The 23,558-nt window shown below is 55.4% G+C and overlaps 8 protein-coding genes and 2 non-coding genes across 10 annotated transcripts; 7 read left to right on the top strand and 3 right to left on the bottom strand.

Moving 5' to 3' along the window:
* Positions 1-375: 375 nt before the first annotated feature.
* Positions 376-447, top strand: BO86DRAFT_t311. The gene has a single exon. It is a non-coding gene; the product is annotated as a tRNA-Arg (tRNA).
* Positions 448-481: 34 nt separating this feature from the next.
* BO86DRAFT_414073 (acyl--CoA ligase) lies at positions 482-2,551 on the bottom strand. The gene is made up of 4 exons (XM_025674810.1): positions 2,174-2,551; positions 1,730-2,113; positions 1,244-1,664; positions 482-1,181 (listed from the first exon to the last, which is right to left on the bottom strand). Exons 1-4 carry the CDS (start codon positions 2,447-2,449, stop codon positions 538-540), a joined length of 1,725 nt encoding a protein of 574 aa, XP_025522063.1. The 5' UTR covers positions 2,450-2,551; the 3' UTR covers positions 482-537.
* Positions 2,552-7,226: 4,675 nt separating this feature from the next.
* BO86DRAFT_373368 (phosphoglycerate mutase-like protein) lies at positions 7,227-9,042 on the top strand (the record flags this gene model as incomplete). The annotated part of the gene is made up of 6 exons (XM_025670379.1): positions 7,227-7,402; positions 7,456-7,540; positions 7,598-7,646; positions 7,712-7,840; positions 7,900-7,933; positions 8,006-9,042. The coding sequence occupies exons 1-6, from the start codon at positions 7,255-7,257 to the stop codon at positions 9,040-9,042; spliced, it is 1,482 nt and encodes a 493-aa protein (XP_025522062.1). The 5' UTR covers positions 7,227-7,254.
* Positions 9,043-9,103: 61 nt separating this feature from the next.
* On the bottom strand, positions 9,104-11,067 carry BO86DRAFT_393639 (uncharacterized protein). The gene is made up of 2 exons (XM_025673061.1): positions 10,836-11,067; positions 9,104-10,775 (listed from the first exon to the last, which is right to left on the bottom strand). The coding sequence occupies exons 1-2, from the start codon at positions 10,947-10,949 to the stop codon at positions 9,150-9,152; spliced, it is 1,740 nt and encodes a 579-aa protein (XP_025522061.1). The 5' UTR covers positions 10,950-11,067; the 3' UTR covers positions 9,104-9,149.
* Positions 11,068-11,887: 820 nt separating this feature from the next.
* On the top strand, positions 11,888-13,436 carry BO86DRAFT_326406 (putative aldehyde dehydrogenase; the record flags this gene model as incomplete). The annotated part of the gene is made up of 3 exons (XM_025668565.1): positions 11,888-12,412; positions 12,488-12,808; positions 12,864-13,436. The coding sequence occupies 3 exons, from the start codon at positions 11,888-11,890 to the stop codon at positions 13,434-13,436; spliced, it is 1,419 nt and encodes a 472-aa protein (XP_025522060.1).
* Positions 13,437-14,015: 579 nt separating this feature from the next.
* On the top strand, positions 14,016-16,619 carry BO86DRAFT_414070 (Zn(II)2Cys6 transcription factor; the record flags this gene model as incomplete). The annotated part of the gene is made up of 4 exons (XM_025674809.1): positions 14,016-14,027; positions 14,074-14,392; positions 14,598-14,781; positions 14,854-16,619. 4 exons carry the CDS (start codon positions 14,016-14,018, stop codon positions 16,511-16,513), a joined length of 2,175 nt encoding a protein of 724 aa, XP_025522059.1. The 3' UTR covers positions 16,514-16,619.
* Positions 16,588-19,129, bottom strand: BO86DRAFT_451833 (putative MFS transporter Seo1; the record flags this gene model as incomplete). Its single annotated transcript, XM_025676887.1, has 4 exons — positions 18,592-19,129; positions 18,283-18,533; positions 17,324-18,229; positions 16,588-16,650 (listed from the first exon to the last, which is right to left on the bottom strand). Exons 1-4 carry the CDS (start codon positions 18,746-18,748, stop codon positions 16,588-16,590), a joined length of 1,377 nt encoding a protein of 458 aa, XP_025522058.1. The 5' UTR covers positions 18,749-19,129.
* On the top strand, positions 16,806-16,896 carry BO86DRAFT_t312. Its single transcript has one exon. It is a non-coding gene; the product is annotated as a tRNA-Phe (tRNA).
* Positions 19,130-19,642: 513 nt separating the features above from the next.
* Positions 19,643-20,299, top strand: BO86DRAFT_404905 (uncharacterized protein; the record flags this gene model as incomplete). Its single annotated transcript, XM_025674052.1, has 1 exon — positions 19,643-20,299. One exon carries the CDS (start codon positions 19,643-19,645, stop codon positions 20,297-20,299), a length of 657 nt encoding a protein of 218 aa, XP_025522057.1.
* A 719-nt stretch (positions 20,300-21,018) lies between these two features.
* On the top strand, positions 21,019-23,290 carry BO86DRAFT_425511 (uncharacterized protein; the record flags this gene model as incomplete). The annotated part of the gene is made up of 2 exons (XM_025675488.1): positions 21,019-21,236; positions 21,373-23,290. 2 exons carry the CDS (start codon positions 21,019-21,021, stop codon positions 23,288-23,290), a joined length of 2,136 nt encoding a protein of 711 aa, XP_025522056.1.
* Between the last annotated feature and the right edge of the window lie 268 nt (positions 23,291-23,558).

The following is a 23,558-nucleotide window of genomic DNA, read 5'->3' as shown; positions in this document are numbered from 1 at the left end:
TATTTTAGATCTGAGATTCCTGTATACTAGTGATATAATCTCTTTAATATATGCTTTAACAATGCAACCGATGTGTGTTAAATCACGAGTTGCCGGTTGTTGTACAGCACAGCGAAAACCTCGTGGGACAAAGGATGGTGGAGATATACATCCGATCTCGCTGGTCGCAGCCGGGAAAAATGGATGTGCGTAGAAGCTATCCTAAACAATGCCTCCACGCCTCGGTATCCTTTTCTAGTCTGGGAGCCAAAAGGGACGTGTCAGCCTAATGTCAAATACTTGTGATTAGGGCGATGCCAGGGATAAACTGCAGAAGAGCAGATTTTGCGTGTTTTTGGATAAGATAATTGAGAAAAGGAGCATTCTTCATCAGCTGGCCTGCTGGCCCAATGGTAAGGCGCTTGACTACGAATCAAGAGATTGCAGGTTCGAGCCCTGCGTAGGTCATTCATTTTTGCTTTTTCTTTCGTTTCTGCTCTGTCTGGCACGTCTCACACATTCTTACTACGTATTCTGTCAAATACACCACCCCTCCACTTAAAGCCTCGCCTGCCGTGATCTCTTCTCCCGATCTCGCAGCAACCGGCGCAGGATCTTCCCACTGGGACTCTTGGGGATGAGATCCACAAACTCGACGCCGCCCTTGAGCCACTTATGCCGGGCCTTGGTCTCCTGCACATGCGCGACAATCGCCTGGACGGTGGCTGCATCATCTGGTCCGGCCTGCGCGGACTTGACGACAAACGCCTTGGGCAGTTCGCCGGCCTCGGGATCGGGCACGGGGATGACGGCGCAATCGCCCACGGCGGGATGCGCCAACAAGTGCGCCTCCAATTCGGCGGGGGCCACCTGCAACCCCTTGACTTTGATCAATTCCTTGATCCGATCGATGATGAAGAGATGCTCGTTGCCCTGGGGGCTCAGCCGCATCACGCCTACGTCGCCCGTATGGTACCATCCGTCCCGGTAGGATTCGGCGGTGGCTGTGGGGTTGTTGAGATATCCCATCGTCACGTTGGGGCCAGAGATGACGACCTCGCCTGGGGTGTCGTAGGAGGTGATTTCGCTGCCATCGGGGTCGAGGAGCTTCCACTGCGAGCCGGGCATCGGACAGCCAACGGAGCCGGCCCATTGATCGATGATGGGGGTAAGGCCGACTACGGTGGTGGCTTCGGTGATTCCTAGTGGATGACACTGGGTCAGTGGTGGATGGGGATGTATCCTCGTGGTGCTTAGCACTCACCATAGCCCTGACCGACATTCATGGCGGGATATTGCTCTCGCACTGCTGCCTCGACCTCCTCGCCCAGCGGAGCTGCCCCAGTGAAGAGTCCCACCACGCTACTGAGATCGTACTGTCGGCACAGCTCCTGGCTCTTGGCGATGCGCAGTACGATCGGGGGCACCAGGAGGAGATAGGTGATCTTGAAGCGTTGCGTCGCCTCCAGGAGGCTCTCTAGCTGGAAGCGCGCGAACACCACCGTCTGGTCGCCGCGATAGGCCGCGTAGTGAGCGACGTAGTTTAGTCCGTAGGCGTGGCTCATGGGTAAGACACAGCTCGTCACCTCGGATTTGCCCTTGGTACGCATCCCCGAGGATTCATCGTACTGCTTGAATTGGAGAATGTTGGCCATCATGTTGTAGTGGGAGATCATCACGCCTTTCTGTGGAGAGAGTAGTTAGAGTGAGTGCCCTGGAAACGAGGGTCTGGCGGTCCGAGGGAACCTACCGGTAGCCCGGAAGTACCGCTGGAATAACATAGGAATGCTGGCTGACGGCGACCTTGCCCAGCCTGCCATTTCAACGGGGCCACTGGAGGCAGCTTCTGGCCCTCTGCCACTAATTGTGATATCGTCTTGAACTCCGATGCTCCGGCTGGGGGCGTCTGGCCCGGTTCGACGGGCGTCTCTAGCACGTAGACACGCTGACGGGCAATCCCAACCTGCGCAGCTGCTTCCAGCGCGGTGGACAGCAAGGGCAGACACGTGAAAAGCACCGTCGCCTTGGAGTCCTTCAGCTGATAGGCCAAGTCCGAGGCCGAATACGCAGCGTTGGCGGGCGAGACTATTCCCGACAATCGATGCACTGCCCAGGACAAAGGCATCGTGTCGATCTTTTCCAGACACCGCCAGTCAGCATGCGCCGTAACAGACTCCCGGGAAACTTGACTCACCGTGTTCAGACTGAAAATCCCAATGACTTTGTCTTCTGCTGCCCCGGTGGTGGGCTCCCAGCCCAATTCACAGGATAGGGCCCGAGCCATGTAATCCACCCGCTCGCCGATCTCGGCCGGAGAGTAACCCTGGCCGGTGACACTGCAAACGTACGGAGCGGGAGACTGGTCGATGGGGGCGCGACCGTATCGCTCGTCGAGCATGAAGTCGCAGAGGGGCACCGTGTCGGGGATGGGAGGCAATTGGCCTACCCACTTGGGCGGAAAGAACACCATGGCACCTGGCAGGAGATGTAGTGGTCGAAAGAAGATGAAGCAGTGGTGGATGAAGAAGGCTGTGTTCACCTTTTAAGAGCAGACGCAGACAAGTTTTAATTAATGGTGTTGGTGTTGCTGACCTCAGATTGATCCCTGCTTGACTGACTCTTCCTAAGCATTCAGCCGTGGTCCACCATGACAGGATGATTCGACTAGAATCTGACTGCATGCCCCATCAAGCAGTTCGATGAACAGCCTCATTGGAGGCCAGAATGATCGGCAGCCTTAGCCTGGGCCTAATGGCCTAATCACTGCCTCCGTAAGCCGAGGCAAGCGAGACAGCCAACGTCCGTTCTCCAGATGACTTTCTGGCTCCACATGAGGTTTCAACGGCGACCGTGGGCGTGGGGATCAGACCACCTGGCACTGGCAGCTCGTTCGGTGGCATGGCAAGGAGATCATTCCTGGGCATAATTAACACAAGCCATGCAGCAAGAATATTCCGGTGAGCGAGTTCCTTCCTGCGTCGTCTTCAGAGGTGGTTGACGTTGACTGGCACAACACATTGAATGAGGACCTCGCGGAAACCCTAAGTCCGCCGCCACCGTCTAGACGTCCCCAACGATGGCTTCGTCTCCCTCCGGTCGCGATTTTGCTGGAGCGATAATAATCCTTCAAAACCACATGGATAGAGATGGTATGACCCCGATGCATAGATTCTAGTCGAAACTTGGTCTATGAAGCATGTTGTGTGGGTTCTGCCCCAGAAGATAGAGCGTAGTGAGTGCTAAACGGGAGAGAAAGAGCCCGGGATAGGCTGGAGGGAGGTATGTAGTCAGTGCCATCGCAGTAGCGACCAGACCAGACCATTCGACATAATGCATATTCTGCTCTGTGTATACGGTACGTTCATGTACGGAGTATAAGTATGAAATATTGGCAAGGAGACTTCCCCACCTCGTTGTGAGTCGTGTCGGGTGAAGTGTCCGACCTTCAGCAGCAGAAGGAGTAGAAGGAGCATTGGCTGGGAAGTTCCCCTTCCCCTGGATTCGGTGGGGCACAGCAAGGATCGAGAAACCTAATCAAGCTGAAGTAGGGCAAGATCCAGTGCATTGTCATCGCTTCGGACTTGACCGTGAGCTTTCAGGGGCAAACCTGGTCATGGTCGGCATAAATTGCTGCATGGTGGGAGGCGCCCCCCCGCCATCGCCTAAACTCGCCTTCTTTGCGCCTCTAGTGAATGCGATCCATCCCGATGCCACAAAGGACCCAAGAAAAGGATACGAGGGCGACCATGAGAGCTTGAACGGGTCTTGAATATATGTTCAGCGCAGTTCCTCCTCTCTTCAATATGGATAGACAGGTACTTAGTACACAATGGCGCCTCTTCGTACCCTGCTCTTCGGAGCGGGCTTGATGCCGTTGATCCCGATGGCTGCGGCCTGTACGGGCACCGATGTCATTCAAGGAGGATCTTCTGCGTATACTTCCTTCTGGAGTACGAGTGCCGGCCCTACCCTGAAGACCTTTTCGGTGGTCGATACTGGGGGTCCCGATGGCGGTGCCTACCTGTAAGTGTGCATAGCCAATGCCTAGCTGCCGGCGAACCCTAACCATATTGCAGCGAGATCGACGACTTCAGCTATAGCTGGGTGATTGTGCGCCAAAACATTCCCTCGGTGCAAGTGGGCACCTCCTATCATGTCTCCCTAGGCTGGTCCATCACGACGGACGACTCGACCGGAGCCTCCTGTACCATTGCAGTCGCCGTCGAAGGCAATTCCTTCACTGCCGCATCTGCTGCCCTCGTGGCTGGCCGATCCAGTGGCTGGTCGAGTGTCTCTGGGACGTACACCCCCACTTCTTCCACTGGGATTCCTTTTGTGATCACCATCAGTTGCTCCCAGGGAGCTTCCAACGGGAACCCGGTCATTGGCCTGGCCGACATTTCCATGGTCAGCGCTTGCTCGGACACGGTAGACAGCACGTCGAGCGCCGTGAGCACCACCAGCAGTGACGATTCGCTGGGCTCCTTGACTACTGCCTTGAGCACATTGAGTTCTCCTACCCCGGCTGCTTCATCCACTGCCAGCAGTGCTTCTACAGCCACCTGGTCGACGTCTTCTGACACGACCGCTACGACCGATGACAATGGCACCACGCTCACGGCTGATACCACCGCTGGGACATCTCTGGAGGCATCACAGTCTGTCGACACCTCCGATGATGCCGCAGTCTCGGGCACAATCTCGGTGTCCGATTCGGCTGCCACCAAGCGCAAGCGTAGTGGTGTCTCCTGCGCGTTGAGCATTTATCAGGGCAACGATCTCCTCGACAGTCTGACCGTCCCAACAGGTTCGTCGGCCCATTTTTCGACCTGCTTAAGTAGTTCATCCTCCAGTACCTCCAGTACCTCCACCCTCACAATCAAAGTGGTTTGTGATGGAACCGGGGCCACAGTTGAGATTGCGGATCTTACGGTGGACACCAGTCTTGCAGCTGCTGAACAATGTGCTGCTGGTGCTACTACTGGTATCTCTGCGGCCGCATCCAGCTCGCCGATTGCTGCTCAGAGCTCGCCGATTGCTGCTCAGAGCTCGCCGATTGCTGCTCAGAGCTCAGTCGTTGGTGCTCAGAGCTCGGCCATTGCTGTTCAAAGCTCATCCTTTGCGCTCAGTGTTGCCGTGCAACGCCCTACTCCCAGCCCTCAGGCCAACCCTCAGGCCAGCCCTCAGGCCAGCTCGAGTGTGCCTTTATTTGTGACCCGTCCTAGCCCATCAACCACCCCAAGCCCTAGACCTAGCTCAGGCTCTGTTGCCGGTTCGGACTCATCCGAGTCCGGCTCATCTGGTGCTGGTTCTCCTGGCTCGTCTGGTTCTGACTCGACTGGTCCATCGTCTGCTTCTGGATCGTCAGGAGTTGGCGCTGGCTTTAAGTCGTCTGGCTCGTCTAGCCCTAATGCTTCAGGCTCGACTGGCTCTGGCTCCTCATCCGACTCAGGATCATCGGGAAATGTCACTGGCGCTAGCTCGTCCGGCTCTGGGGCTTCCGGGGCGTCCAGCTCGGTTGTCTCCCAGCCTGGTTCTGGCTCAACATCGAACACATCGGGTTCCAGCAACGCCATCTCCGGCGCTGGGACGTTTACTACCTCTACTATATCGCACACGGAGGTGCACACTGTCACCGCCTGCCCGTCGACCATCCAAAACTGCCCAGCCTCGGCCAAGACCACTTACCTGACCACTGAAACTGTGGTCGACTACACTACCATCTGCCCGGTCACTGCCACCGAGACCCAGGTGCCTGCGACTGCCACTCGTGCTTTGAGTACCTCTAGACACGAGGAATTCACGACATCCACCGTGTATACAACCTCCGTGCATACAGTGACCACCTGCCCCTCTTCAGTCAAGGATTGCCCCGCCTCGAAGCAGACGACGTACCTCACGACCGAGACCATTGTGGATTACACCACGATCTGCCCTGTGACTGCCACCCACACTGGCGTCGCGGCCACAGCTTCAGCCACATCTACTGCTGGTTCTCTGTCTCGTGTCACAGAGTATGTGACCTCCACAATGTATAGCACATTGATTCGTACGGTGACTGCTTGTCCTTCAGGATATAAGAACTGTCCTGCGTCGGCGAAGTCGACCTTTGTGACCACTGAGACGGTGCCTGTCCATGTGACCACCTATACTATGGTGGCCACCGAGCCCCATACGACCGCAGCGCCTGCTGGTGAGCAGATCTATTCCACCTCCACCGGTTACGATACTACTGTCTACACAGTAACGGCTGTTCCTATGGGATCAACCGACCAGACTGCTGCCCAAGAGACGGTCTCTGTGTACACCACCCTGATTCCAGTCGGGACCACGGTCTATCTGAATGTCGCGTCCATCGCACCGGCTACTGCTGCGTCTGGTGCTATCGCTACGGAAGTCTCCCAGCCGGAAGGTGTGGAAGCCATCGGCACGACACAGTCCACCACCAAACTAGGTTCCCATGCCCAGGTTGGGGGCAGTGGTGCGCAAACTTCTTCAATCCCACAGTCCCCAAGCCTGTCGGGCTCCTTGATCCCTTCATTCCGAGCATCCCCTGCGGTCGCAGCGTCTGCAGCAGCCTCGTCTCGGGCTGGTACTTATGCTGGATCTGCCACTACCACCGCGGGGGGCGCGCTCTATACTGGGGCTGCCGCATCCGTCTCTCTCCCCTCTGGCCTGATTTGCGTGGTGGGGAGTCTTGTCGCTGCTTTGATGTTGTAAATAGAATTTAGTTAGTACTCTAGTGCAGTCGTATGAGCACAAGTGCAAGCACATGAGCACATGAGCAAATCCAGAAACACTCTTCCGCACGTGTCGGCCAAGACGACAGACAGGAACAATGCAGGTACTAAAGGTGCTAAAGCCAAGCTTGGTTCATGGAAATAAATTAATCAAGTGGAGACAGCGATAGGGCACGTGGTCCGAGGGCGCGGTGATTCTGGCTGGCCATCCACTGCGCACGACGCTAAGCAAATTAACCCTCATCTAACCGGCAGCACACGGCAGCACATGGTCTCCCGTCGCCCTTTCATAGGTAAAGCCCAAAGGATCTCGACTTCAACCCAAATCTCGCTTGTCGGTTGACCGTTGCCGATGATGCGGTGGCATGTGGTGGCATGCAGCGACATGCAGTAATACATGCATAGAAAGGGGGTTCCGGGAACAATCATGCTACTACCAACCTTAGTATATATTGGCCGGTGCAGTCCGGAACTGGGTGCTGCAGACAGTTGATCGAGCACTGTACACATCGCCAATATTCCTTTCTCTTCAATCATGGCTACGTTCGCTGCTGTCGCTGCTCTACTGGGAGTTGCCAGTGCTGGCCCGGTTCTGGCCCCCGTCAACGATATCCTGTTTCCTGCGACTGCCCACTCCTCCAACCCCTTGATCTATTCCGGTGGAAATACGCCCTACTTTACTGGTGGGTTCGATCCACGCCCGTCCAGTAATCCTCCGAACTGATGCAGAAACCAGGCCCTAATGTCAATGGCATCTCCAACGAGGTTCCCTCTCAGTGCACCGTTCAGCAGGCTGCCTATGTGGTGAGACACGGAAGCAGGTGAGATAGGGTCTGGCCCTTAGAAGCAGCAGAAGGGGTGTGGCTAATGGCAATCAGATTCCCCGACAGCGGTTCCTACGGCTCGTGGGTCGCCCTCGAGGAGAAGGTCGGTTCATCGCCACCGGAGACTGCCCCCGTCTCATTGCACACCTGATCACTCACCATCGGCAGATCCAAGCGGCCGTCAACGGCAAGGGCTTCAAGGCGCGCGATGAGCTCTCGTTCATCGCCGACTGGAAGACCGTCCTGACCAACACCACCCTGCAAATGTCCCAAGAGTCGATGACGGGTCGCAAGGAGGTTGGTAGAATCACCTCGAACCGAAGGAGCAAGGAGCATTGTAGGACTGACCGACCCAGGCTGTTGATCTCGGTTACACTTTGCGCGCTCGCTGTGAGTTCCCTAGCCCTAGCCCTAGCCCTGGAACCTGGAACAGAACGAGACATCCAGGCTAACGCGCAGTAGACCCCGATTTCTACGAAGATGGTCACCCCTTCTATGTGTGGGCCAACCAGTACGCGAACCCCATCAGCACCTCGCGCGTGGTCCAGACCGCGCAGGCCTTCCTGCAGGGATACATGTACGAGTTCGCCGACACCTATGGCAAGGTCGTCAGCGTCAACTCGACGGGCTCCGTCAATGCAATCGGCAACTCGCTGGGACCCTCGGATGCGTGTCCCTTGTATGTCAACAATGCGTATAACAATGTGACCAACTGGGATGCGACGTGGATGCCCGCGGCCATCAAGCGCATCAACGCCCTGGTCAGCGGCAATCTGACCTTCACGGAAACTGACCTGACCTTCTTCCCCTACCTGTGCGCCTACGAGAGCCAGATCACGGGCCGGCTGAGCGACTGGTGCAACGTCTTCACCCAGGACGAGTTGACCAAATATGCCTACTCGCAAGATCTGAGCTACTGGTACGGGGTGGGACCGGGCTCGTCGGATCCCACCAGGCTGCTCTTCTTGCCCTTCCTTGAGAGCTTCTTGGATCTGCTGGCGCAGGGCCCCGGCCAGAACGGCACCGACGTGGATGGCAGTCCCTTCACCGTGCCCAAGCTCATTATGGCCTTCTTGAATGACAACCAAATCGCCGAGTTGACCGCCGGCATGGACCTCTTCCAGGAACAGACCCCCTTGCCCGATGACCGCATCCCCTCTAACCACCTGTACAATGTGGCCCACTTCATCACCATGCGGGGCACCGTCGGGTTCGAGGTGCTCAACTGCGAGACGACCACCAAGAAGAAGACTACCGAGGACACCTATCTGCGCATCTTGCTCAATGATGCCGTCTACCCTCTGCCGATGTGCAAGAGCGGACCGGGCAGCAGCTGTCTCCTGTCGGACTACGTCACCTACATCAAGAAGAAGAACGCGGAGGCCGGCAACTTCATCGACTACTGCAACGTCACGCAAGCCGGTCACCCCGAGACCGTGGCCGGGGCCAGCTTCTTCACCGACTTGACTCAGGACTTCCTGACTCTCGTCTCTCCTTGAGCATGCTTGGGGATAACGGGGGTTTCTTTGCGGGGATCGATTGCGTCCTCGCGTGTATAATAATACGTTCTGTTAGAAGGATCTTAAATCATCTCACATAATAAATATTAGTCTACCGAATCCACTTTCTTGTACCCAGCCACCACGCGATGTCGCAGCACCGGGACCAGGGCAAGCAGCAGCCAGATCAAGGTACTGAGCGCCAGCCCGGCGGCAAACACCACCACGACGAAGGAGGGCGACCAGCTCTGCTTCTCGGACGGGGGAGGAAAGAGGAGCACTTGGGGGTCATCGGGCTGAGGCCGGTTTGCCCCGGGGGCCCAGTAGGTGGGCGGACTGCTGCGCACCATGTCCGAGAACCCCAGGCTGTTTTGGTCGGCGTCAAGAGCCTCAGCGGACACCCAATCCATGTATCCGCGGGCGATGAAGCTGGTCTCGAAGCCTGTCTTGGCCACGGTGCCGATGAGAGTCTTGTCCCCGTCGGCGGCCGCCTGCGCCCAGAACCGCCAGAACTTCACCTCGGTCGCTCCGTTCCAACTCACGTGGCATTCGGTCAATAACTCGGAGCCGTTGATGCCGGCCACGGACGCGACCATCACCGGGGGCTCGGCGGGCGACGCCGACCAGGGGTATTTGTAGGCGCGGTAGTTGCCGAACCGGTCGCTGGCGAAGCGGGCTTCGGTCAGGAGGCGGCCGCCGTGATCGAACTCGCTGATGTACCCATAGTCACTCCAGGACACAAACACGTTGTTGTTGGGGAGGAGTTGCGTGCTGCCGCGACGTCGCGTCAGGTCGCCATCCGGTCGCAGGTACTGGTTCAGCAGCCTCGCCTCGAAGTTGACCAGGTCCAATTCCACGATCATGGCGGAGGAGACGGGCTTGTTCTCGCTCAGCTCGTCCGCCGCGTTGTCCAGGAAGGACATGACCATGCGCTCCGGGGTCTGGAGGATGATACGCGCATCATGCTGCCATGAGAAGTCGAAGTCCTTCTGAAAATTGTTCCCCTTGCCGCCCAATCGCCACCGGATGGCCCCGTCCTGCCCGGATATCAAGTAGATGGTGCTCGAGTGGCGACACGACATCAGGTAGTCGCCGTCTTTGGTCTTTTCGATGGCGTTGCAGTGAATGTAGTCGGCGCCGCGGGGAGGGGTGCCGACGGTGATGTCGACAAAGGTCTCGTGGAGCGGGATGTGGCCCTCGGAGTTCCATTCGAAGAAGACGTGGCCGGTGGTGTAGTCGACGTCGCGAAAGCCCTGGAATTTGATCTCGCGGGAGACCCCGGGAAGGCCGATGTCGGCCAGGTCCACGACCTTGGGCCACTGATGGATGGCCAGCGCTTTGTGAGGGGCGTAGACGTAGAACTCATGCTTGTCGAAGACGGGGGTACTGCCCACTTGGCGATACTGGTGGTCGAGCACGGTACCATTGGCAAATTCCAGATCCACCCCCAGCCCGGTCTGCACCATCAGTGACAGCTGAGGCTTCAAGTTGCCGGGGAGATTGGTCACGACGCGCAGATCGAAGGCGTTTTGATTGTCGGTGTATGCAGCCCCCGTCCACACCAGATCCCCGTCCTGATCATAGATGTAGGGACCCACCTGATAGGGCATCCATCGTGTGGTGTAGGGTTCTCCGACGGTCACCCAGTAGGGGGCGACAAACCAGTAGCCTGGAGCGGTGGCATTGCGATGATAATGCGTGATGGTCCATTTGGGGATGCGATGCTGTGGTAACTGTTCCTCCCATTAGTCAGCCCTGAGTCATCCGGAAGAGGGGAGACTGGAGAAACGCACAGTCCGAAAGACCATCAAGTCTGAGTCATCCGAAGCGGTGAAGTCGCTGGCTGCCATCCCAGCAGAACAAAAAAGCAGAAGCAGCAGCACACCGAATGAGCGTGATAGGGTCATGGTGGCATGAAGTAGAAGGAATGACAATGCCTGCGACTCAGGTACTCCCAAAAGAGTTTTCCTCTGAACCCAGGGGCTCGAGGGAGTTTTATTCATCGCAGCGTCGCTTGGTTTTACCCCAGATGCATCGAGACTAAGAGAGATAGGGGGGAGCTGATCGATGGATCATGGGTCATGGATCGATCCACCTCGGGTTCGCCGCAAAAACCAGTCTAGACCACACTGGCTTTCGACATATCACCCTTGCTTGCGTGCAATCCAACAGATAGTAGTATAGCCGGGGGTAACATTCGAATGCTAGAGTCAACATGTTGTGTCCGCAAGTTAAGTTATTGGCACTTCAAGTGAACCGTATGAACAGTACGGGTTATGTCCACAACCGTGATTACTATACATCTTGCCGGAAGGACCAACCATAATGTTTCGCCACTAGAAAAAATTGACTATCTTGTTGGCTTGCCTGACAAACTAAGTATCATATGTATAATTCTGCACCGGTCAAGTCGAGAATATAGAATCACTGACTGGCTTACTACAGCTATAGTATGCTCATGAGCCCCACAAATTGCAAAGTGCACAGTAACCTCAGCTTGAATTTGGGGTTCTGTACTTCCGTTCACTCCCCGAGTCCCCAAGTTAACTAAAGCCATGGGGCTCTCGGAGTTGGACCAAGTTCACAGTTACCGACGCTCACATACTAAATCCTGTACTCGAGGACTTGGGTCATGGTTCGGAATGCTGAATCGGCAATTCACCTCAGTTTCGGCTCCACCAGATCTGAAGATTCTGGATCCGTATCTCCGTATATCCGCATAGTCCCCCGCGTTCCCCAGCTTTTCAGCTGGGAATCCCCCCCCCGGGGAGAGGGGACGTGTTTCCTGTTCGTATAAAGACCGTGTTCTACTGAATCAAACTTGATGAAGTCGAACATAGTCACCATGGACTCACAATCCACGATCCCACTGATCATCGATGGTCAAGACATCCTATCCTCTCCCAAGGAGAGACAGGGCACAGTCGCAAACCAATACCCAGGTGGTCCCGTTCTCTACCAGGGTGCTACCAGAGACCTGGCCCTTCAAGCTGTACAATCCAGTGCGAAGGCCTTTCCAACATGGTCAAAAACTACCCCAATCGAGCGTCGAAACCTCTTATTCCGACTGGCCCAGATTCTGAGAGACAGGGCCGATGAGATCAAGAGCGTGTGTTGCCAGGAAATCCACTGCGGACCACTGTGGGCGGACATTATCACCAACGACAGCATTGGCCTGATTGAAGAGTACGCGGCGCTCACCACCAGTGTGGCAACCGGGTCGATTCCGTACATCCAGCAAGGCTATGGCATGGTCCTGAAAGAACCGCTGGGAGTGGTTCTCGGAATCGCCCCCTGGAATGCGCCGATCATCCTAGGCCTTCGGTCGGTAGTGGCCCCCATTGCCGCAGGCAACGTCGCCATCTTGAAGGTAGGGGTTCTTTGAACAGATGAAAGGTGGAACGTGGACGGAATGTGAAGTGCGGTGGCTAACGGAGGAGATTAGGGCTCCGAGCTGAGCCCGCAGACTCACTACCTGCTCGCCTCCCTCTTCCGCGAGGCCGGCTTCCCCCCCGGGGTTCTGAATTTCCTGCTCCATCGACCGGAAGACGCACCGGAGATCTTTGACGCTCTCATCACTCACCCGGCCATCAAGAAATGCAACTTCACGGGCTCGACGCAGGTTGGTCGGATCATCGCATCCCAGGCCGCCATGGCACTTAAGCCGGTGTTGTTGGAGCTCGGAGGCAAGAACTTCACGGTGGTGCTCGACGATGCGGACCTGGATCTCGCGGCTAGGGAGATTACAAAAGGTGCCTTTCTCAATGTAAGTCACTCTGCTTGCCTGCGAGGCATCGCCTCAATCATTAACCCCAACCCAGAACGGTCAAATCTGCATGTCCACGGATATGGTCTTGGCCACGACCGCGGTGGTCCCGGCTCTCGAGGCCCGAATGCTGGCCATCTTGCGTGAGATCGAGACTGCGCCCATGGTCATTTCTCCGGCGGCGAAAGCCAAATTGGAGATGCTGGTCTCGGACGCACAGGACAAGGGCGCTGGAATCCACACTGCCCCCAAGGCCATTGGCAAGACACCGCAGAGCTTTCCTCCGACCGTGGTAACGGGGTTGACTCCGGAGATGAAGCTGTACGAGATCGAGTCCTTTGGTCCGGTCGTCGGGATCGTTTCATTTGAGACCGAGGAACAGATTGTCTCCGTCATCCAGCAAGCCAAGTACGGCTTGTCTAGTTCAATCATCTCGCGAAACCACTATCGTGCTCTGGAACTCGCGGGGTCTATCAAGGCCGGGGCGGTGCACATCAACTCTATGACCGTGCATGATGAGCCAACTCTACCGCATGGGGGGTACGGGGATAGCGGCTGGGGTCGCTTCGGCGCTCGGTGGGGGCTAGAGGAGTTTGTCCAGACGAAAGTCGTGACTTTGCATCCTTAGATGGTGCTGACCGTTGATATGAATGGTGTAGCCACACGACGGATAAGGATACTTCCGGCCGGGTGAAGCTGTGGAGCATCTGGAGCAGCTGAATACGAGGGTGCATTTATTCTGCCAAGAATACATGACGAGTAGTATGAGCTTATCTGCAATTAGAAAAGCCGGTTCAATTTGCAGATTAGCGCCTGTGTCGAACACCTTCGCCTGCCCGCTGAATCTCCCCGGTGACTCGTAAGCGATACGAGCAGGGATGCTTGGCAAATGATCGGATATCGAGAGGAAGGACTGGGATTCGGGCTCCGGGCAAGATTGCCATGTTAGGAATATGGATCTGATTAGATCTCGCTTAAGGAGCGGTCTTGGCAGTCGGGGCTACTCTAGAGTCTCGACAAGTTGTACAGTATTGCCAACGGCCAAGGCAACATGTCATGGGCTTGCGTAGTTGCGCGGCTGTACTCGATGGCGTCTATAAATTCGATCCCAACCCCTGTCTGGTTTTCACAGTCTAGCACCGGCTTTCTTCTCGCCCAAGATTCAATTCCCTCATTTGAGCCAATCATTCACAGCGTCCTAGCCAATATGCAGTTTAAGGTGGGTATCCTAGAGTGGTTCGAAGGTCTTCTGCTGATCATGTCAGGTCCTCGCCCTCGTTCCCGCCCTTGTGGCGACTGCTGCTGCCACCATCGACGTTGCGTTCAGCGGCTACTACCTTGCCGACTGCGTGGCCCCGAGCATTGAGTCCGCCAACGTGATCTCGGGTGGTTGTGGACCTGCCCAGGGTCTGCCAGTGAAGTCTTTCTCGGCGCATGTCTACTCCGGGAGCTGTGATGACAGCACCACCTCGCCCGTCTTGAAAGTTTACACCGCCACGGGATGTACCGAAGAGTCCTTGTATGGAGAGTATGAAGTCAACAGCACCACCCAGTGCTTTGAAGTGGATGCGACGTTCTTGAGTAGTGAGGTTGTGTGCGAGTGATTGGTGGTCGTTCTTGTATGGGATGTATGGGATGTATGGAACTACTGTATGGAGTCTATATCTGCAAATTGTCTATCTTCGCCCATCTCTCGTATAATTTTCGGTGATATAGTCCGCTCTGCCTAGATGGGGCATAGTTGCCAAGCACCCTCATGTGATGTTGCTGACGCATCCATTGCCAGCAGCCCCTGATCTGCATGAAGATTACTTCATTACCTCGTTGTCAACACCATCTTCTGGGGGTCTCCTGCTCATCAGGTCCTCCTTATGCTTCAGCGGTGTCTCTGTGAACATGTCCCCGAAATCCGCTTCCCGTTGCAGTGGGGATGCTGCTGCAGGAAGCGGCCTGCCCCTGAGGTCCCGACTGGGGTGCAAAACTTGCAAGTGGGGTCTACCTTCCGCCCAATGCCGGCCACGAACTGGAAGTTAAGCATGTAATAGAATCCGTCGAGTCAAATGTGGACAAGAGAAGCCCAACTGTGTCCGCTGCAGCAGCACGGGTCGCAAGTGCGAGTACGTCAAGGCTGTGGCCGGCACTTTCTCGTCCGCCTCGCCCCCTTCCACCACAGCCCTCGACCATCCCCTGGCGTTTGCCCCCAACACCGTCTGGAGAGAACGTCGGGCTTTTGCCTACTACTTCGAGCGCGTGGCTCTGTTTGTCGGGGGTGATCTAGATGTCGAATTCTGGGGGACTTTTGTGCCTCAGCTGTGTCAGGGAGAGCCGGCCGTGTGGGATGCCATCATCTCGATCAGTGCCCTGTTTGAGACGCACGAGCGACCGACAAGTCTGGTTTCAGTACAGCCCGTTGACCAACCGCAAGGGGATGCCTTGGCCTGGTACTCGCGCTCCGTCTCGGCTATTCGCCAGCGCATTGAGCGCGGCCAAATCGATATCTTCGTCGGACTGATTACGTGCGTGCTCTTCATTTGCATTGAGACCCTGCAAGGCCGCGAAAAAGAAGCCTTACAGCTGTTTGCGCAAGGGTTACAGCTCATTCAGGCTCTGCGCGCCCAAGTCTCGTCTGGCATGATTCCACCCTCCAAGGCAGTCTTACTGGAGGATGTGCTTGTCCCAATATTCATCCGACTCGGGGTGATCGCTTTTAGTGATTCGGCCAGTCGGATGGGCTGTCTGTTGAGGGCTCGTACCCCAGTATGGTCGGCTGCATTCGCATCCCTGAGATGCGCTCGCGAAGCTCTCACCAATTTAGGCGCAGAGACCATGCTCTTCGAGCGTCAGTGCCTGGCCGAGTTATCGCAGGTGGATTGCTTTCATGTCAGCGAAAGGTTGCTTCACACGCAAGCGATATTTTTCGAGCGCCTGCAAGAATGGGACGCCGCTTTCAAGAGGCTTCTGGATTCGCTCCATGACAAAGGGCCACTCTCCCAGCATCAGGTGGTCAACAGCGCGCTGCTCATCGCCTACCACAAGACCACTATCATTCTAGCGACCATTTGCGTATCCTCCCTACAAACCATGGCGGACCACTGCCTGGAGGACTTCCAGATCATCATCGACCAATGTGGTCTTGCTCTCGACGCGTCCCGGCGATCTGACGGCACACAGCCACCATTCACATTTGATCTTGGTGTTGGACTGCCCCTTTGGTTCACGAGCCTCCGATGCCGTGAGCCGCGCATTCGACGCGCCGCAGTCGAGTTACTTCGTCGAGCGCCACCGGTGATGGGGTTCTACCGTTCTACGGCGGCTGTCAGCTTTGCCGAAAACATTATTATGCTAGAAGAAGGAAATGCGATGGCATTGAGACCGGCACGAGGGACTCGATCTGCCCAAGAACTGGCCTGGGAGGAGGATCCCGAGGGTCGCATGCATGGCAATAGGTTGCAGCTGGAACAGGGTAAGCTCGTGGCTACTTCGGAAAATGATGCTCAGCTGGCGCTGGCGGACATCCCAGAAGAAGCGCGGATTGGACCAATCAATGTTGTGCGACAGGATGACAGCTCATCACCACGAACCATGCAAGAGGGGGTCATAAATCCGGATTCCAGTAACGAAGTGACGGGGATGCGGTTTATGCGGAATCAGCGAGATCCGGTGCAGAATACATGGCAGAGGGTGCATGAATACCTGCCTTTGTGACTGAGGGCAACGGGGGATAGGCAGAGCAACACAAGAAATTCTCGAGGGGAAACACGAAGATCAACAGCTTGTTATCACAGTAATCCCTTGTAATGGAACAACAGAGCTCCATCCTTGAAGTTCTTTGAATAGGTATACTTGGACAAGTAAGGGCTTGGTACTCCCCGTACAGCCACGGCAGACATCACTGGTCTTCTGCGGCACTGTAAGACCGGATCAATCGGCACGTGGGACTTGGAGAATGCTGTTGTCCACTCATAGAACAAATTTCATACTCAGAGTAGCATGAAATGGGACGATGGCGCATCTGGGAGCGCGTCAGACTGAAGCACTAACTTCGGCCGTAAATCTGAAGGTGGCCGGTTCAAGCCCGGCTCGTCCCAACATTTCTTTTTTGGAGAAAAGGTTTTTTTATGTGGTCCATATCGGCTTCAGCGGGTCATCCAGTAGCACCAGTAGCAAGCCTGGAAGTGGAGGTAAGTTAGGGCTCGTTGCGTCAGACGGAGATCAGTAGGTGGCCGGTTCGATCCCGGCTTGCCCCATCCCTATCCTATCCCTATCCTATCCTTTCTTCTCTTTTTCTTTTCACTGCATTGTCTGCTTCTTGTCACAAAGTAGGTACAGTACAGTCAAAGTACATACAAATGGGATCCGCTATTGCTCAGAGTCCTCAGTCTTGCCAGCCCTCTTCCCCTGCACCACAACTACCTCCTCCTCCTCCCCCCCCCCTTCCTCGCCCCTCTCCAAGGCACCACCAGTATTGTCTATCGCCTTCTCCCGAAAAACAACCCAGACCCCAATGGTCCCCACAATCAACGCCAGCGCAGACGCCAACGTGAATGCATAACCCTTGGTAAAGCGAGGCCCCTCCACGGTTGGAAACACCAGCAATGGCGTCCAGGCCGTCGTAGATTGAGAGACCGCATTGATGACCACCAGGACCACGGCTCGTTCTTGCGGGGAATACCGGAGCTCGGTGTTGACCCACCCGTACAGCACGCTCGACATGGCCACACACGCATAGATGGTCGAGAACGCAAACCACTTGGCCGATTCGGGCACCTCCCAGATCGTGAGAATGATCAGCCCGAGGCTGTTCCAGGTGTGGGCTAGGACAATGGCCCACGCCGGACCCAGACAGAGGTCCGATAGGAAGCACACAAAGAGAGTATAGAAAATGCCTAGGGCGGGGGCAATAGCGGAGAGGTTGTTCAGGGTGGCCGTGCTGAAGCGTTGGAGCGATTTTAGCCAGAGGAGATACCCCCCTGCGGACGCGTGGAGGCCAGCATTCCAGAACAGGATATCCAGGACGAGGAAGATGTAGAATTTCTGGTTCTTAAGGAGGGACCGACAGGTTTGCAGCGTGGAGAAGCCGGACGAGGTGAACCGATGACCGGTGCGCTCGAGTCGCTCACGCCCACGTTGGACGTCTTCTTCCCGAAGAATCAGTCGGTTGGGCTTGTCCGGGGTACCGGGTAGGACGAAAAATCCCAAGATGCCGATAGGAATGGTGATGATCGCGCAGATAATGAACATCCATCGCCAGCCGGCAAGGCCAGACACCCCATCCAGGCGCGAGGAAGCCCCGGCCTGGATGAGGCTGGCTGTGAGGGTGCCCAGCGTCAGGCCCACATAGAAGCAACCCCCACGGCGGGCGATCTCGTCTCCGCGATACCAGGCCCCAAATATATAATGCATCCCGGGGAAGAATGCCGCCTGTTTGCCGCCGAAGGTCAGATGCGAGTCGCAGTTTACAAGGAGAAACCCACCTCGAACCATCCCACCAGAAACCGGTAGGCCATCATCTCGCTGTACGAGGTGGCCCGGTATTGGAGAAGAGTGAAGATGCCCCAGGCGATGTCCATGATGGGGATCAGCCATGAGATGGGCACTCGCGTGAAGAGATACGCAAATGGGAGCTGGCCGACCACCGCGCCGACCGTATACATCGTCTGGAGGTTCACCAAGTCATCTCCACCGAGGCCAATCTCTTCTTGCATTCCCGATACATAGGCATTGTCTGAAAGTAGGAATCGAAACTGTTAGTCCTGATTGCGGGGGTAATGAGGCGAACTGACTCAGGTTGGCTTGATCGATGTATTTCGTCCAGTAGGACAGAAAGGCATACGGGACAATCAGAGCATCCAGCTTGAGAATCAGCTTTCTGTCCCCGGAGGTGTCATTGTCCGAAAACCACCGCATCTGGTACCATCGTCGCTGCTTGGGAGAGGTCATTGTAATGGTGCTGGCTGTTGCAGGAGCGGCACAGTCCCGGCTGGGGGCTTAAAAAGAACGTGCACACTGCAGAGACCATGTCGCCATTGACGAAAAGATATGCAACATGACGATCTGCAATATCTTTCTTGAGCGGAACTTGTCCGCAGGCTGTCTAGCTGCAGGTCAAGATATAGCTATCAGATTGTGTTGAAAGGAGGGGATAAGGCGTGCTCTGCCAGTACCCCCGCGATGCTAACGACTCTGCGGCCTTTTAGTCTCAAATGCTTATTGCACCTCGTGTGTAACCCTTGGTCGGTCATTAACGGCCGGTCACGCAAGCTGGTCGGTCTTTGGTGACATGGTCAGGGAATTCGACTCTAATAACACTCGAGCTTCGAGCGTATTTTATCGTGCTGATGGTGGAAGAAATGACACCTCCCATGGCTACTGCTTGACAGAAGACTCTGTCACGCAATCCCTGGGGCGATGGCGTTATCTGAGTGAGGGGTTGAAAAGCATGCCAAGTCTGTACTCGGGTGTAGGCGAGCAATAGCCCGATGGAGGGACGACAGAGGGTTATTGTTTAACTGCCATCGTCGTCGATGCTGTTGGCAGTCTTCAATTTCTGTGATCCCGGGGATCCCCAACCACCATGAATCAGAACAAAGAAGCGAAAACATTCATGCCACCGGTTCAGGCGTTGTCGCTCTTTGAGATCAATAATCAAGCATGTCAAGACATTTCTTTGTGAGTGCATTCCAACCAGAGCTTTTTGACTATACATGTTGTGTTGTCTGGGTGCCGACCGTCTATAAGTACGGAGCCTGTAGCAGTGATATGAATCTTCATCCATCAACACATCAGGCTCAAATGCCTCAAAGTAGACACTCAACTATTGTAGACCGATCCAAAATGGTCAAATACCGAGAAGGAAGCTCAACACTCGACAATGGCAGGAAGATCTATTGGCTCATCTGTCGGGAGGAGCAAACCTTCGGGCAATATTGGAGGATCCTGGAGCATCACCTGGAGCGGACCTTCGACAGGCTGCGCATCAACCATCCTCAAGCATCGACCTTCTACGGAATGATTCGATGCGGTAAGTATCATCAGATCTACCGGGAAGTAATGATCCCAGAGGATGAAAATGATCCCGACCATTTTGTGAATGGCCTCTACAGGATCGACATCAACGGGAGAGTCGCCTTCCACCGCGTGCACGATGAGAAAGTGTTGTATGACTGGCTCCACAGTCTTCCTTCGGCTGATCACGATTACGATGATGATGGTATTGTTGTCACCGAGGGCGATTATGGGAGTGATGTCGTAGAGGAAGGAGAGATGGAAGCATCTCACCTTGATGATGACCCCGAGGCCGAGGTCGTAGAAGAAGGTGAGGGGGAAGATCCTTACCGTGATGATGTCTATGAGATCGATGCCAGAGAGGAAGATGAAGAGGATGAGTTTCGTCCCGATGATAATGATAACTCTGCAATTGACCTCGAGATCTGGGACATGGACTGGGATGACAATGACGAGCCTAATTCAGTGGTAAGCCTATCGTCTTAGTTTCTTAAAGGCCTTGTTCTTTCCTAGTACCAGGTAAATCGGATTCAAAAAATTAAATTCAATCAAAACTATATATTTATATGCAGCTTGTACCCTAGCGAATAGCGATAATCAGTAGGGTTCGAACCAAAGACCAAAATCGAACAGAACATTGGACTCCGGTGCACGGACCCTTAAGTCACTGTATGCCATGAGGGACCAGTCTTGCATAACTGATGAATCACGTGGCTGTTATATAATCTCAGCTTAATGCACCGTATGCCAAAGGAAGGAAGATAAAGGCCTGGATTGGCCCCGATTTGCTCGGCTATAATTACTGGACGGCGTCTTCAGGGGCAGATCTCGTTCGTGTATGTACTGTACTTAGGTAGGTACCTAGTCTAGATCCCCAAACTACCGGAACCCAATCTCCACCACGCTCCGAACTATTTGTACTCCGTACGATCTAACTGTCTAATCGCTTGCAATGACTCGATTTTGCCTCCTGCCAGCAGGAGCGTACTGCTTAGTTCGTATCTTGATCCGGCTATTTCTTGAAAATGCCCCAATCGCGATGGAATTCCTGGTGGGTCGGGGGCCAGAGAAAGTCATAAATATCAACTCTTCCTGTCCCAGCTTCTGCCGGGTACGTAACAGACAGAGCCTTGCCATTCTTTCAATTGCCCTCGCGGCACCCACTCTCATTTCATCTTCATTCGTTGATCATACACACATACACAATGCGTTGGAGCCAAGCCGACTTTGGCAGTCTGCTGCTCGCCAGCACCTTTGCAAGCCAGGCATATGCGACCGTAACTTGTGAGGTCGAAGACACGGTGGGAACATTCCACAACCCGTCCTTTGAGACGGGGGACTTGACCGACTGGACTGCCTTGCAAGCGACTGGCGCAACATCAGCGGGCGCCGTGGTTTCGGGCGATGAGGCTGCAGAGGGGGAGTATTATTAGTTGGTCTCCCGCCCCGTTGCCCTAACTCCTCTCCATCCATACTCCCCTCCCCTATAGTACTTATACTTATCGTCGGACAACCTGTAAGGTACAATGTTAACTGAAGGCATTTTGCCCCGCATCCAGTTCCATCGGTGGCACGACAACCTATACCTACCTCAAACAGACCTTGACCGATCTTGATACCACCCAAGCCCTGACTTTGTCGGTCAACTATCGCCTGATCTACACCACCTCCACCGCCAACAGCTACTGCTTCCTGCATTTCTCGAAGGGCTCATGGGCTCCGGCCAATGCGATTGGCGGACGCTCCACCGTCTACCCTTCGGCTTATGGCTCCAGTCCAGCCTGGTCGACATACTCCCAGAGCTTCACTCCCTCGGCGTCTACCCTGGATATCTACCTCGTTTGGGCCTGTCTCGGTACTTGGGCCAAGTACGAGTTCGATAATTTCGGGCCCGGGGAGACCACGGTTTGTTCCACCTCGACCTCGACACCTGCGCCTATTAGTACTCCGACGGCCATTTTGTCTTCATCTGTGGGGGTGGTTGTAACAACGAGTGCAGTGGCCAGCCCCAGTTCGGCTTCCGTCGCCAGTTCTTCCGAGGCCATCGTTGCGAGCAGCCCCAGAGTGACCCCGTCCATTGCGTCTAGTAGCCCTGCAATTCTCCCGAGCGCTTCGGTGGTCTCGCTTAGCCCTCAGTCCAGCTCCTCCATTGCCCCGATCTCTGCCTCTTCTGGAACTGCTGCATCAACAAATGCCATTCCGGTCTCTTCTACTGTTGTATCAATTGCCAACTCGGCTTCTACCGTTGTGGCAAGTTCTCCCTCATCGAGGTCGGCCTCGTCCATCCCGCTTATCCGGTCATCTTCGTCTTTCCAGACCGTCGCTTCTGCGAGTGCTCCAGTGCCTGTTGCGCAAACCCTCTCCAGCTCCCAGGCTACCATTCCCTCTTCAAGAGCATTCACAGCGACATCAAGCCACCCTGTCTACCCTTTGTCTCTGTCGTCCGCCAGTGCTTCAGTACCTGTTGCGCAGACCATCTACAGCTCCCATGCCGTTATCCCTTCTGCAAGTCAACTGACGGCAGCATCAAGCCACTCCGTCGATACATCGTCTCCGTCGGGCTCATCTCTGCTCTCCGGTGCCGGTGCTCGCACGACAGCTGCGCCCGGAGTCTCGGTCTCTTCTGGCTCTAGCATAGCGACGGTGACTTCTCCCACCGGCCTCCTCTCTGCAGACCTCACTACTTCTACGGTTCTAACGACGCGCACCTCAACGGTAACTGCATGTCCTTCCACGGTGACTGCATGCCCTGCCTCCGCTCGTACCACCTATATCACCACCGAGACCATCGTAGACTTTACAACAATCTGTCCCGTGACGGCCACAGAGACGGCTGGAGCCACCGAGACAACCTCCAGCGTCTTCAGTACTCGCACTGCCACAGTCACTGGCTGCCCGTCAACACTCCCTGGTTGTCCCGCTGCAGCTCAAACAACATTCGTTACCACCGAGACTATCCTCGTCTCGACGACCATTTGCCCAGTCACCGCTGTGTCGGCTACTGCAACGGTGGTGCCGGTGTTCACCGAGACTACCTCCAGCATCTTCACTACCCGCACCGCTACCCTGACCGGATGCCCCTCGCATGCCTCGCGTTGCGCCGCCACTGACCGGGCCACTTATACCACCACCGAGACAGTTCTCGTCTCAACAATCATTTGTCCGGTTACGGCAGCCGAGGCTACCGCGAGTCCAGCCCCGACTGAGACTACCTCGAGTATCTTCAGCACCCGCACTGCCACGGTGACTGGCTGCTCGGCGGGTGCAGTCGACTGTGCGAGTAGTTACCGGACAACTTACCTCACCACCGAGACTATCTTGGTATCCACCACCGTATGCCCGATCACAGCTGTCCAAACCACTAATCCCGGTGCCCAGCCTACCAAAACAGAGATGGCGAGTGACGCGGCGGATGAGATTGTTTCGACCATCTACTCCACTACCACGGTCTGGGTGGCCTGTGCAACGGATGCTTGAGGTTGGGTCAGTCCCCTTCTAGGCGATCCGACGGGGTGTTCGTAGGTTTAGATATCTCCACTGTCTGCCACTTATTTGAACATGCTCTCCATGGACTTGCGTTCCCTCCTCAACCCAACATGGCATAAACCAACGCAAACCCTAAATCTGCCTCATGATGTGAAGGGGCACTAAGTATTGGCCAATTGATGTCATTGTAGATGAATTTATGTTAGAAGTGTCATAGACATAGACATAAGATCCATTCAAAAACAAAGATCTGCCAAAA

Source organism: Aspergillus japonicus (genome assembly GCF_003184785.1).
Source record: "Aspergillus japonicus CBS 114.51 unplaced genomic scaffold BO86scaffold_114, whole genome shotgun sequence".
Lineage (NCBI taxonomy): Eukaryota > Fungi > Ascomycota > Eurotiomycetes > Eurotiales > Aspergillaceae > Aspergillus > Aspergillus japonicus.
Note: the sequence above shows the minus strand (reverse complement) of the source record. Positions and strands in the feature narration are given on the sequence as shown.